The sequence below is a fragment of the Pleurodeles waltl genome, chromosome 4_1 (genome assembly GCF_031143425.1).
Source record: "Pleurodeles waltl isolate 20211129_DDA chromosome 4_1, aPleWal1.hap1.20221129, whole genome shotgun sequence".
In the NCBI taxonomy this organism is placed as follows: domain Eukaryota; kingdom Metazoa; phylum Chordata; class Amphibia; order Caudata; family Salamandridae; genus Pleurodeles; species Pleurodeles waltl.
In genome coordinates, this window is record NC_090442.1 from 366684111 (window position 1) to 366697907 (window position 13797).

General features: G+C 47.3%; 1 protein-coding gene across 2 annotated transcripts in view; it reads left to right on the plus strand.

The window, feature by feature from the left end:
• Nucleotides 1-13797, plus strand: part of LOC138287752 (solute carrier organic anion transporter family member 1A2-like) — a 670615-nt gene that overhangs the window by 393036 nt on the left and 263782 nt on the right. For both annotated transcript variants that reach the window (XM_069228525.1, XM_069228526.1), the window contains exon 7: nt 12753-12851. In XM_069228525.1, the coding sequence (XP_069084626.1) occupies nt 12753-12851 (99 nt within the window). The remainder of the gene's footprint in view (nt 1-12752; nt 12852-13797) is intronic.

A 13797-nucleotide genomic window follows, 5' to 3' on the forward strand; every position in this document is an offset into this window, starting at 1 on the left:
TATCCCCAACTCTGAAGCATCTGTATGGACTATAAATTCCCTTGAGTAGTCTGGTGCTTGAAGTACTGGAGCAGAGCACATAGCTTTCTTCAGAGTGTCAAAGGCCTCTTGACAACTCACTGTCCAGTTGATCTTTCTGGGCATCTTCTTGGAGGTAAGTTCTGTGAGGGGGGCAGCTATGGCGCCATAATCCTTCACAAACATCCTGTAATATCCAGTCAAGCAAAGGAATATCCTTACTTATGTCTGGGTTGTATGAGCCTCCCAAGCCAGAAAAGTCTGAATCCTGGGTTGTAGAGGTTGTACCTGACCTCCACCAACCAGGTGGCCCAGGTACACAACTTTTCCCTGCCTTATCTGGCACTTACTGGCCTTAATAGTGAGGTCTGCCTTTTTCAAGGCCTCAAGGACCTTTCCCAGGTGGATCAGGTGATCTTGCCAAGTGGAACAATAGGCAGCTATATCATCTAAGTAAGCTGCACTAAAAGTTTCCAGCACAGCGAGGACTTGGTTCACCAACCTCTGGAAGGTGGCAGGTGCATTCTTAAGTCCAAAGGGCATAACAGTGAACTGATAATGCACACTAGGAGTAGAGAATGTTGAACTCTCTTTTGCTCCTTGGATCAGGCCAATCTGTCAGTACCCTGATGTTAAATGAAAAGTACTCAGGTATTTGGCTGCCCCTATTCTGTCTATGAGCTCATCAGCTCTTGGAATTGGATATGCATCAATTTTGGTTACCCAGTTGAGGCCCCTGTAGTTCACACAAAACCTCATTTCTTTCTTGTCACCCTTGGAGTGCGGTTTGGGGACTAACACTACTGGGCTGGCCCAGGGGCTCTCTGAGGGTTCAATGACACCCAAATCCAGCATTTTCTTGACTTCAGCTTTATGCTTTCTCTGACATGGATAGACTGTCTGTAAATTTTGTTCTTGACAGGCGGGCTGTCACCACTGTCCACATCATGGATACACCAATTTGTCTTCCCAGGGGTCAGAGAAAAAAGCTCAGCATTTTCCTGCAATCAGTCTGCTGTTGTCCTGAGAGGGTGTCTGACAAAATCACTCCATCCACAGAACCATCTTGGGGATTGCTAGAGAGGAGATCAGGGAGAGGTTCACTCTCATCCTCCTGTCCCTCATCTGTGACCATGAGCATGGTCACATCAGCTCTGTCAAAGTAGGGTTTTAGATGGTTGACATGAATGATCCTTTTGGGTTTTTGCAACTGCCCAGGTCCACTACATAAGTGACCTCCCCTTTTCTTTCAAGAATGTGATAGGACCTAGACTATTTGTCCTGGAGGGCCCTTGGAGTAACAGGCTCCAAAACCCAAACTTTCTGCCCTGGTTGGAACTCCACCATAGCAGCTTTTTTGTCATACCAAAGCTTTTGAAGCTCTTGGCTGGCCTGAAGGTTTTTGCTGGCTTTCTCCATGTACTCAGCCATTCTAGAAAGTAGGCCAAGCACATAGTTCACAATGTCCTGTTTGAGCTCTTTGACAGGTCTCTCCCAGCCTTCCCTCACAAGACTCAGTGTCCCCTTCACAGGATACCCAAACAAAAGTTGAAAGGGTGAAAAACCTACTCCATTTTGTGGCACTTTCCTGTAGGCAAACAGCAGGCAAGGAATTAGGACATCCCATCTCCTTCTGCGTTTTTCAGGGAGTCCTCCAATCATGCCTTTCAGGGTCTAGTTGAACCTTTCTACCAGCCCATTGGTCTGTGGATGGTATGGGGTACTGAATTTATAAGTCACTCCACATTCCTGCCACATATGTTTTAAGTACGCAGACATGAGGGTTGGCCCCCTGTCTGATACTAACTCCTTAGGGAACCCCACCCTGGTAAAGATACCCAGGAGGGCTTTGGCCACTGCAGGGGCAGTGATGGTCCTAAGGGGAATAGCCTCATGCTACCTAGTGGCATGATCCACTACCACTAGGATGTATCTATGTCCTGATGCTGTTGGAGGGTCAAGGGGGGCAAAAATGTCAACCCCCACCCTCTCAAAGGGAACCACAGGCATTGGGATTAAAGGGACCTTTAAGTGCCCACCTGCTTTGCTACTGGCTTGGCAGGAGTGACAGGACTGCAAAAAGTCCTTCACTTTTTGGGACATACCTGGCCAGTTGAAGTAGTTAACCAACCTATTCCATGTTTTGTTCTGACCCAGATGCCCTGCTAGGGGGATGTCATGGGCTAAAGTGAGAAGGAAGTCTCTGAACTTCTGGGGCACTACCACCCTCCTGGTTGCACCAGGCTTGGGGTCTCTGGCCTCAGTGTACAGGAGCCCCTCCTCCAAGTAGACCCTGTGGGTACCACTGAGATGTCCTAGTTCTTCCTGAGCAGTTTGCTGCCTCAGGCCTTCAGGAGTGGGAGACTCTCTTTGTCCCTGGCACAGATCTTCCCTAGAGGGTCCCCCTGGGCCCAAAAGCTCTGGGTGGTAAGGCCCAAGCTCCTCAGGGGCGTAGTAGTTCCCTCTAAGGTGGGTGACTCCTTGTCCTCCTGAGGAGAGGGATTCTGTCTTGGGAATTGTTGTGAAGCTGGTCCACTAGTCTTCTTGCCTTTTCTCTTGGGAGGCTGGCCCACTATTTCAGGATCCAGCTCTCCTTTTTCTCTCTGAAGTTTGCTCTGTGCCCTAGTCTTGACACAAGCACACTCAGGGATTCCAAGCATTGCTGCATGGGTCTTTAGCTCTACCTCAGTCTAGGGGGAATGCTCCAGATCATTACCAAGTAGGCAATCTACAGGGATGGATGAGGATACAACCACTTCTTTCTGCCCTGCTACTCATCCCCATTCAAAGTTTACCTTAGCCACGGGTTGGAACATGGTCTCATTGTCAACATTGGTGACAGGGTAAGACCTCCCTACTAGGAGTTGTGGGGACCAGGTGCTGAAACACCATAGCAATGCTAGTCCCTGTATCCTTCAAAGCTTCAATTTTCTCTCCATTAATAACAGGGTGCTGCCTGTATTTGGACATATTACTTGGCCAAGCAGCACAGGATAATTCTACCCCACCCTCAGTGACTAAGGTTGCCTCTGTGGGGACACTGACATGGTCAGGCCACACCTCTGAACCCATCTGGATATTGGCAACTGCATTTACTGCAGGTTGACTAGAGGCATTCTTTTTGTTTTTACAGCCAGTGTCTCCAGTTTGGTGCCCTTTTATCTCACAGTCTGAACACCAAGCCTTGTTGGGGTCAAAGTGTTTCCCTTTGAACCCTCCCCTGGTCTGTGAGTAGTCTCTGGCCCCACCCTCCTATGAAGATTTTTGGGGGCCTTGAGAAGACTCTTTTATGTTTTTACCCTGGCTACCATCTTTCCCTTGGGGGGGCTTTTTGGCCTCTTTCATTTGGTCTCCCCCACCAGTGGTAGTTTTGGTAACCCTTGTTTTGACCCAATGGTCTGCCTTCCTCCCCAACTCTTGAGGGGAAGTGGACCCAGGTCTACCAGATGTTGATGTAGTCTCTCATTGGAACAATTACTCAACAGATGCTCTATCATAAATAAATTATACAGCCCATCATAATCTTGTACCTTGTTCCCAGCCAACCAACCACCCAGCATTTTTATTGAATAGTCCATAAAGTCACCCCAGGTTTGGCTCTGGGATTTTTTAGCCTCCCTGAACTTTATCCTGTACTCTTCAGTTGTAAATCAAAAGACCTCAATTTGGGTACCCTTGATGAGGTCATAAGATTTAGAATCTGCCTCATTCAGTGTCAGGAGCCTATCCCTGCACTTTCCTGAGAATAACTCCCACATCAGTGTGCCCCAGTGTTTCTTTACAATTTCCCACCCAATACAGGCTCTTTCAAAGGCAGAAAACAATTTCCCTATATCATCCCCTTCAGTGAAGGGAGGGACAACTCCTTTTGGGAGTTTAATGTTGAAAGCCTTTTCTTTCAATACTTGTATGCTGCCACCAGTGATGGGTGCCAAGCCCAACTCTTTTCTCTTTTGTTCTATCTCCAAAAGCTGACTTTCTAAAGCCAGTCTTTTTGCCAGCCTGCAAGGTCTGTGTCTGTGGGTGCTATAGAGCTTTTGTGAGAAGAGGAACTACCCGCATCTCTATTTTCCACAGGATCTCCATCCACTTCAGAGTCATCATCATCAGCTGGGGGATGATCTTTTTCATAATAGTCCTCCAGAAACCTAAGTTTCACTGTTTTGGGGCATTTTCCAGTTTGAAGTTTGTATAGTTTGCAGAGTTTCCTTAGTTGGTCATAGCTATATGCCTCATAAGGTTCCAGGTTGAGCTCCTGGTTTCTGGACTCTGAATCAGACATTTTTATCTTACTAAAGTTGGGATCTTTTGGGAATTTAGAACTCCCCTTTTTGGATAAGCAACTAAAGCAAAGACATTTAAACCTTTTAGTTTGTTAGGGTCCTAACAATTATGTTTTAAAAAATTGTAAAAAAAGTTAGTCAATTAGAAAAATCAAAAACAAGTATCTCAAAGACAATTTGGAGATTTATTCATGTGTTAACACAATTGTAAAAGTGGTATCAGCAAACACAAAGGCCCTCATTATAACCCTGGCGGCTGGTGATAAAGCAGTGGTAATACCGCCAGCGGTAACAGAAATGGAATTATGACTACGGCGGAAACCGCTCAGACAGACAGCCACTTTAACACACTGATTGCCAGGGCAGAAGCAACAAGCACCATGGCGGTAACCGCCAACAGCCAGACTGAAGACAATGTTCCAACCACTGTATTATGACCGGCCTATCTGCCACCTTTTCGGGGTGGTACCAACGACATCAAAAGCCTGGCAGAAACAGACCTCAGAAGGGAAACGACTCACCTCTGGAGACTCAGGGAACAACCACAACGCCATGGAGGCCGTGCTGCACATATTCCCCATGCTTGTCTACCTTCTATTTCATTATGAAAACCCACGCCTGCGAAGATAACCACAGTGAGTACTGCTGCCTAGCACACAGGGGAGGGGGGAGGAAAAAGAGAGTGACACACACATGCAACACACACACACCCACCCCCATACACACAAGCAGATGCATTAACATTACATATTTACCCGGTACTCCTCAGGAATAGTGAAAGGACAAAATGATTTGAAGAAAGTGAGTGTGATACAATAAAATACTATAAATAAGTGCATCCAAATTAAAACTTATATACAGATTTACAAATGTAGGGACACTGCCCAGTCCTTAATTTTCCATGGGCCACAGGGCCACAACACATAGGCCAAGGCCCACCTTACTCATGCAACATGGAGAGAACACTGCAGGGGCATCAGGTCGAAAACAGACAGGCACCTCAGGGGGACAGGGAATGGGAGGGCACCTCAACCTGAAGATGGTACAATGCCACTGGTCCTGGAGCGGGCTACATACCCATTACTTTGTCCTGGGGAGTGCAAGGCCACAGTCTCTCAAGTGGGTAGTTTACCCACTGCTTGGTCCTGGGGAGTGCAAATCCACAGTCGCTCAGGTGGGTGGTTTGCTCACTGCTTGGTCCTGGGAAGTACAAGGCCACAGTCTCTCAAGTGGGTGGATTTCCCACTGCTTGGTCCTGGGGATTGCAAGGCCACAATCTCTCAAGTGGGTCGTTTGCCCACTGCTTGGTCCTAGGGAGTGCAAGGCCACAGTCTCTTAAGTGGGTGGTTTGCCCACTGCTTGGTCCTGGGAAGTGAAAAGCCACAGTCTCTCAAGTGGGTGGTTTGCCCACTACTCGGTCCTGGGGAGTGCAAAGCCACAGTCTCTCAAGTGGGTGACTACTTCCACTGGTTCTGGAGGGAGTATTGTGCCCAGTGAGCTTCATTCTGGTGAGGATGGGGTGAGTGGATGGCTTCTTTCACTGGTTCTGGAGGGGGCATTGTGCCCAGTGAGCTACATCCTGGGGACAATGGGGTGAGTGGATGGCTTCTTCCACTGGTTCTGGAGGGGGCATTGTGCCCAGTGAGCTTCATCCTGGGGAGGATGGGGTAAGTTGATGGCTTCTTCCATTGGTTCTGGAGGGGCCATTGTGCCCATGAGCTTCATTCTGGGGAGGATGGGGTGAATGGATGGCTTCTTCCAGTGGTTCTGGAGGGGGCATTGTGCCCAGTGAGCTACATCTTGGGGACGATGGGGTGAGTGGATGGCTTCTTCCACTAGTTCTGGATGGGCATTGTGCCCAGTGATGCAGATCTTGGGGAGTGCAAGGTCACAGTCTCTCACCTGGGTGTCACACCCACAGTATTTGCTTGTGCCAGGCTGCACAACAGCCTATTGGACGCAGGACTACACGTTGTTCACCAGTGGTGACGGCTGCTCGCTGGTGGCAGTGGTGGTGCTGCTGGTTGAGCTGGAAGTGGTGGGGGGAGGCTCCAGCCCATCCCCTGCAGCCTCGGATGACTGCCCACTGGGGCTGCTGCTGCTGGCAGTGGTGCTGGTGGTGGGCGGGAGGCCCCAGCCCTTCCCTTGCAGCCTCGGATGGCTGAACCACCAAGGTTGGTGGTGGGGGCTCAGAATGAATCCCAGCACCAGGCCTCCTGTCCTTCCTGCCTGCAGGCCCCTTGTTGTTCCTGTCAGCAGCCGGGGATTGCTCCTTGCCCTTTCCTGTAGCAGCTGGGGGTGCCTCCTTGCCCTTCCTCGAGGCAGCTGGGGCTGCCTCCTTGCCCTTCCTCAACGCAGCTGGGGGTGCCTCCTTGCCCTTCCTCGAGGCAGAAGGTGGTGCCTACTGGGCCTTCCTTGCAGCACCTGGTGCAGGCACCCTTTCAGTGTGGCTGCCTGGTGCCCGGTATCCTCTCCCACCTGGAGTAGCTGTCAACACTACAGTGGCCGTGGACTGGGTGGCTGAGGTGCTCGTCTGGGTTCTGACCACCCTGGCCCGACGTGAAGGACGGGGTGGAGGGGTAGGGAAGAGGTAAACGGTGGAGAGGAAAAGCCTCTTAGGGACATTGAGGCGGGAAGAGGGTGAAGGTTTGGGAGTAGAGGAAGAGGTAGTGGTTGCAGAAGGTGTCTGACTGCTGTATTTGGGTGCAGGTGCATTGGCTGGATGCTGTTGTGAGGTGGATGGATGTTGGGTGTCTGAGTGTTTGCTTTTGTGTATTTTGGGAGGAGGGGGCCCAGAGATAGTGGGAGAGGACACAGGGGAAGTGTGCATGGTAATGGGGGTGGTGACTGCCAGTGAGGGGTGGGTAGTGATAGGTGTGCTGGTGATGGTGGTAGTGGATGAGGATGTAGTACCTACAGGTGTGAGTGGAGACGCAACTGGGAGGGAGGTGGATGAGGAGGAGGAGGGAGCCACAGTGGAGGCAGTGGATGTTGGTATGTCTGATTTTGGATGGTGTTTGTGTGAGAGCCTGTGGGATGATGTGTGGTGCTTGTGTTTGCCTGAGCCACTCCTGTGTGTTGTCTTGTGTGCATGCTGGTCTGCCTGTGTACTTGGGATAGGTTGGGGTTGAGGGGAATGGGATTGGGATGAGGAAGTTGGAGGGTGAGCTAGAAACATGGACAATGGCTGCCATCAGGGAGGAGGCCAGAGCCTGGATTGATATATGTTGGCCCGCCATGCCAGTGTAAGTGCCCTCAAGGAATGCATTTGTCTGTTGCATTTGGGCTGCCAACCCCTGGATGGCATTCACAATGGTTTACTGCCCAACAGAGATGGATTGCAGGAGGTCAATAGCCTCCTCACTCAGGACAGCAGGGCTCACTGGGGCAGGGCCTGAGATGCCTAGGGCGAAGGAGATGCCCACCCTCCTGGGTGAGTGGGCTCGCGAAACTCGCTGAGGGGCTGCTCAGAGGGTGGTGCTGGTACAGGGGTGGAGGCTGTACCTGTAGTTGGGGTGGTCACAGAGGTGTCCGCCACCACCAGGGAGCTTCCATCGGAGGAGGTATCACTGTCCAAACTGTCCCCTCCAGTCCCTGCCGTGGTGGTCCCCTCACCCTCCATCCCACTGGTGCCCCCATCGTCGGTGGATTCGGCCTCCTGGGTCCTATGGGATGTAGCTCCCTCCGTCAACGGTGCCTCGGCTCCTTCGCCAGATGATGCTAATGCACAGAAGGAAAGGATGACAAAACAACAAGGGAGGGAAGAGATAAAGGATACACTTGGTCAATGGCAGCAACACCACTGTTGGCGTACACAACACACTCGCACACAGGGAACAGGCCTACCCACCAGGTAATGCACTACCAGTCACAATGCTAGTCACCAGGGACAGGGACACCTAACACCAATTGCAACATACCTGAGACCCAGAGAGCTCTGCCCAGTAGTGGATGCCTACTAGCTTGGTTGGAGGAAGTTTACATCAGATCCTGCCCAGCATAAGACTGTATGAAAGTACCATCTTCCTTGGCATGTTACCCCCAATTTTACCTGTAAGTCAGTATGTTTTTGCCTGTCTCACTGGGATCCTGCTGAACAGGACCCCAGTGCTCATAGTTTATGTCCTAATGTGTGTGTCTGTACAGTGCTTGACTGTGTCACTGAGGCTCTACTAATCAGAACCTCAGTGCTTATGCTCTCACTGCTTTTACATTTGTCACTGTAGGCTAGTGACTTCATTTACCAATTTAAATTGGCACACTGGACCCCCCCCTTATAAGTCCCTAGTATATGTTAGCTAGGTACCCAGGGTATTAGGGTTAAAGGAGATCCGTATGGGCTGCAGCATTTCTTTTGCCACCCATAAGGAGCTAAGACAAACCCTTACACAGGACTGCCATTGCAGCCTGTGTGAAATAGTGCACACACTACTTCACAGCCATTTTCACTGCACTTAAGTAACTTATAAGTCACCTATATGTCTAACCTTCACCTTCTGAAGGTTAGGTGCAAAGTTTCTAAGTGTGAGGGCACCCTTGCACTAGCAAAGGTGCCCCCACATAGTTCAGGGCCATTTCCCGGGTCTTTGTGAGTGCGGGGACGCCATTACACGTGTGCACTACATATAGGTCAATGCCTATATGTAGCTTCACAATGGTAACTCTGAATATGGCCATGTAACATGTCTAAGATCATGGAATCGTCCCCCCATTCCAAACCTGCTATTGGGGAGCCAATGCCAGGCATCCTGGGGGCTCCACCATGGACCACCAGTACTGCTAAACCAGCTCTCTGAGGCTTGTACTGCAGCTACAGCTGCTGCCACCTCACAGAAAGGGTTCTGCCCTCCTGGGGTCTGGGCCGCCCAGTCCCAGGAAGGTAGAACAAAGCATTTCCTCTGAGATCAGGGTGTTACACCCTCTTCCTCTGGAAATAGGTGTTATAGGCTGGGGAGGGGTAGCAAGAGCTTATGTCCTTTCCAATTCAGATAGCTGTTGAGCCATGGCCCAGTGGGGCCACTGGTTTTGATGAAAAAAGCTCAGAGTAGAAAAATCCACATTTCACAACCATTGAAGTCCTCTCAATAGGAAGGTACTTTTCATGCCTTTGGCTGGTTAAAATTTCTACCTTCAGACTTTGTGCCTGATTTAGAACTCGTCACAATGGTGATAGACATCCAGATCCTGGAAATCTAAATCTCATAGAATATGATGGGGTTTAGATTTTGATGGTCTCTAGTCTCTTTTTTGCAGCTGAGAATCCTCCAACAGTCAAGCCTGAAGCCATACTACGCCTCTTGAAATCATATACTTTTACTGCAAAGTCTTGCTAAAGTTTCAGTGGTCATGAAAGTCCAACTTTTTAGACTTTCTAGGGCAGTTCTTCCTGGACTCTTCTAAAGCTCCCTGGGGCAGCAGTTAGGAGCCACAATTCTCTGAAGTAGTGTCCAGTTCCCGTTGCTTCAAGTTAGCTGATCATGCCAGGAAAAAGACCTATTGCAGATTGTTATATCCCTGTAGCCACAATGGTGGTCAGCTAACTAACCCTTTGGGTCCATTTGTCATTTGTAGTCCTCTGTACTGCTGCAGATCCAGATATGTTCCGAGGAGCTGTAGATGAAGTGCCACCTTTGTAGGATTCACTATACAGAATGTACAGAGACTCTTTAACACTCCCTAACCAATGAGGAAAATGTTCCTAGGGACAACCCTTCCCACTTTTACAACACAACATGCTTGCCTTACTGCAAACTACCCCCAGTGCATTATTCTGAGCATAATCCATAATGGCAGCAACCTTCTGCCCTTGAAGGTTTCTGTTGCCCGCATCATGTGTGTGTTTATGAAAATGAGCAGTCCTTTCCTCATTAACCTTAACAAGCTGGTTGTGGGATCAGCTCTCTCCCCTTGGGCTGGTGTTCAGCTGATTAAAAATGGCCCAGGGACAACAGCTCTTACCCAGCTCTTACAGCTCTTACCCAGATATCCCTTTAAACCTAACTATCAATGGACATATCTCACACTGGTCAGTTTCAAGTTAATGAAGATCCTGGGGCCTTTCCCAGCTGCCATTCTTGAGCTGAGAGATGTCACGTTCCTCACACCCAGGTCTTCCCGCCGAAAGGTATTAGCCATTGCTTCTACTTTCGGAGCAGCTGTCATACCTCATTAAGGGTAATGTCTGTCAGGTGCTAGCTGCTGACAGGCCAATGCTAATTACTATGTACTGTAGGTTCAGTCAAACCCTTCCTAACCTTGTATTAGAAATTAGAGTAGAACGGATTTAACGGTATTAAAAATCGACGAGTTAGTAGTAATAGTATTTTACTCTGAACTTTAGTTTTTCTCATAGGACAGCTACAGCCCTTTTTTAAAATAGTTTTATTATGATTTAAAGGAAAGGAAACCAATAAACACAGAATCTCGAGTGAACAATCTACATGCAAATACCAAATGATAATGTACTTGAATTAACCGGATAGATATGAAACATTTACCTACAGACTGATCAGTCATGTGGGGTGGCCAAACAGTAATTTTCATACTCACAGGTGCACAGGTATTGCCCAGCTACCACATCCTGGAACTGGGGCAGAGGGGAGGGGGTCAGAGGAAGGGAGGAAAAAAAGGGAAGATATGAGGAAAGGAAGAGGGACATGCTGAGTCTATGGTCTAGAGAGGAGTCCCAGGAGCAGATCAGCAGTTGGGGTAACAGTTACAGCCTAATCCCTTTACAGTGAAAACTGTTTTTCGGGGCGAGACACTGTTTGAATATATCAACAGTAAATTCTTACATGTATCCTTTGAAATATAAGGCACGCTATATTGTGGGCTACAAGGCCTTCTTAGGGATGACGTATTTAATATTTAAAAGTAAAGCTCTTAGTTTCAAAAAGCATTATTTTGAAAGGTTGTCATGTAGCTTTAAAATCTGCAGCAGTCAGGCTACACCTGTAGGCTTGAAGCTGTGTTTCCTTTGTCAACCCAGTGGACGGCACAACATGTGCTGCAGTCCATACCCAATATATATCTTCCCAGCCTACTGGTGTATTTTTCTGCACCTCATGCTGTGGCCTTATTGGAAAGTTAAATAATCCAATTGGGGAATACCACATTTTCCATGTTAAGGGCTGAGAGCATGTATTCCGGGGATTGGACGGCAATGCCCCAGTGTGCAGAGTTCAAACACCAGCAATATCAGTCAGAAAAACATGGAGTGATCATGAAAAAATAAGTATTTTGTCACAGTTTTATGTTCCTGCTTGATGTTATTAGAGTTATCAATTACAAATGTATCAGCTCCTTCTCTTCTTTGTCCAAACTCAAGGCCTCCTGCAATTCCAGATATTGATGACATGGCCAGGGTATTCGGTCATTTTCCTCCCACAGCTTCAGTCGCATTTTCAGTGCCCCCCATAGCCATGCTATCCTTACGTTTTGCCCCCAATACATTCCCCCTTTCTCCTGAAGTCATTACTCACATTAGATGCTCCATTAGCTCGTCACCATATTTTTCCAGTTTGTCTGCTAAGACCTCTAATTCTGGATTCTGAATATATATTAAAAAATCCTGCTGTGGTCCACGCTGCCTTTTTAGCCAAGTGGTTAGTCTCGTAGGTGACTTGTAAGGTGAGGATGGCATTGGATCATACCAAATAATTTTAAGTATGAATCCGGACATTAATTTGTCTGTCAGCTGCTCTCAAAGTGTAGTGTCTTTTTTTTCCTTTACCCTGTGTAACAAACATCAGTACTTGCACTTAACAATGTCTATAAATCAAATTTTGGCCTGCTTGTACTTTTTTGCTGGATGGACTGGACACACTGATGTTTTGTGCATCACCTAACTACCTAGGCCTATATTTATGAAGCTCTTGCTTTGCCACTGCATCAGGAAAGGAGATTGAAGGCAATGCAAGGGTTTCAGTGAGATTTACTAAGACATTGCAAAATCACCCCGTGTGGCTCTGCACAGCTTAGTAAATCTGGAGTAACACAAGGCAGTGAAAGATATGGCGCATTCCTGCCCACTCCCTGTCAAGCAAAGCAGCACAGCACCCGAAAAGGCCCGGACACGCTATATCTTTTGTATGCAATAATTTTTGCATTTCATTTTACCAATCAGTACTTTCCAGGTTTTGGTGAGACACAGAATGAGTGCTCAGGTGTAAAAGAAAAAAATCCATTAAAGGTTGCTATGATGTCAATGTAAAATTAACTTCTAGAAGAACTATATAACATAATTCTAATCAAACACGTACACTCATTCATAACTGATTAATTTGAAAAAATAGAACATGAGTGTTTTAAAAAGTTAATGCATTTTAATGTTGTGGTACTTTATTTTCTCATCCTGTAAAAGGTTTCACAACCTAAAACATGCAGATATGTGTGGGCTTTAAATTAAGTAAGCATTTATGGTTCATAAACATAATGTATGTTGTTTTTCAGGTATTGTACATACAGTAGAAGTCGCTGGCCCTCTGATTGGTTCTTTGCTGGCTGCCTTCTGTGCACAACTTTATGTTGACTTTCCATCTACTGATCTTGGTAAATAAAACATTTAACTATATTGAACTCAAAAATATCTTATTTGGTAAGTAGTTAACATTCTAACCTGATCCCTTTGATTTGCCTGTAACCTCCCTCGGAAAAGCCTCCCCTTTATTTCTGATATCCTACATTTTGCATCTTGCTGTTGCCTGAAAAATTGATGATCAAATTGTGTCTGGCTTAGAACTGCTTTAGCTATCTTTTACAGAGATTGTTATTTGGTCCTAAACCCTGAGACATTACTAGTACATGTTGTTTTGTTACATTTCTTTTTCGCACCAGTCAGTGCTGTTTCCATTTTATTTTTTATAGATAAACAGTAATGTATGATGTCAGAAAGTATCACTGACTGCTATTAGAGGAACAGGGAAGGGAGTGGTGGCATCCTGCAAATTAGAACCACTTCGATTGTTTAAGTAAACTGAACTCGAGTCTCACCTGTTTCAAATAGCTTCACAGAATAGGAGCTTCAACAGATTTTGTGGCTGTATCACAAAACATTTGTGACTGGCACTTTTACATATCCTAGGAGGTAATTAGGATAGTGCTTGGTGCAAACATAGGGGCATATTTACAATGAATTGGCGCAGGGCAATGCCGCAAGTCGGTTTTCTGCGCTGCCCTACGCCGATTCAAAAGGGCAAGAATGTACAGTATTTTTGGGATACATTACATTCCCGTCCTTTCAGCCAGTGCAGGTGAACAATTTGGTGCCTAGCACCAATGATAGCACAAGGGTGTCTACATTGGTAACAGGATTGTTTCTGTGCAGAAAGGGACAGCTTCCTGCACAAAAATCCATGGAGAAAAAAATAGGAGAAATAAAGGTATTTTACAGTTTAAAGATCCTTTTAAATCTGTAAATTCATCAGACCCATGGGTGTTGTGTGGGAAAACCCACCAAAATGGCCTTGAAACGCTACCCGGATGCTGTAAAGCAATG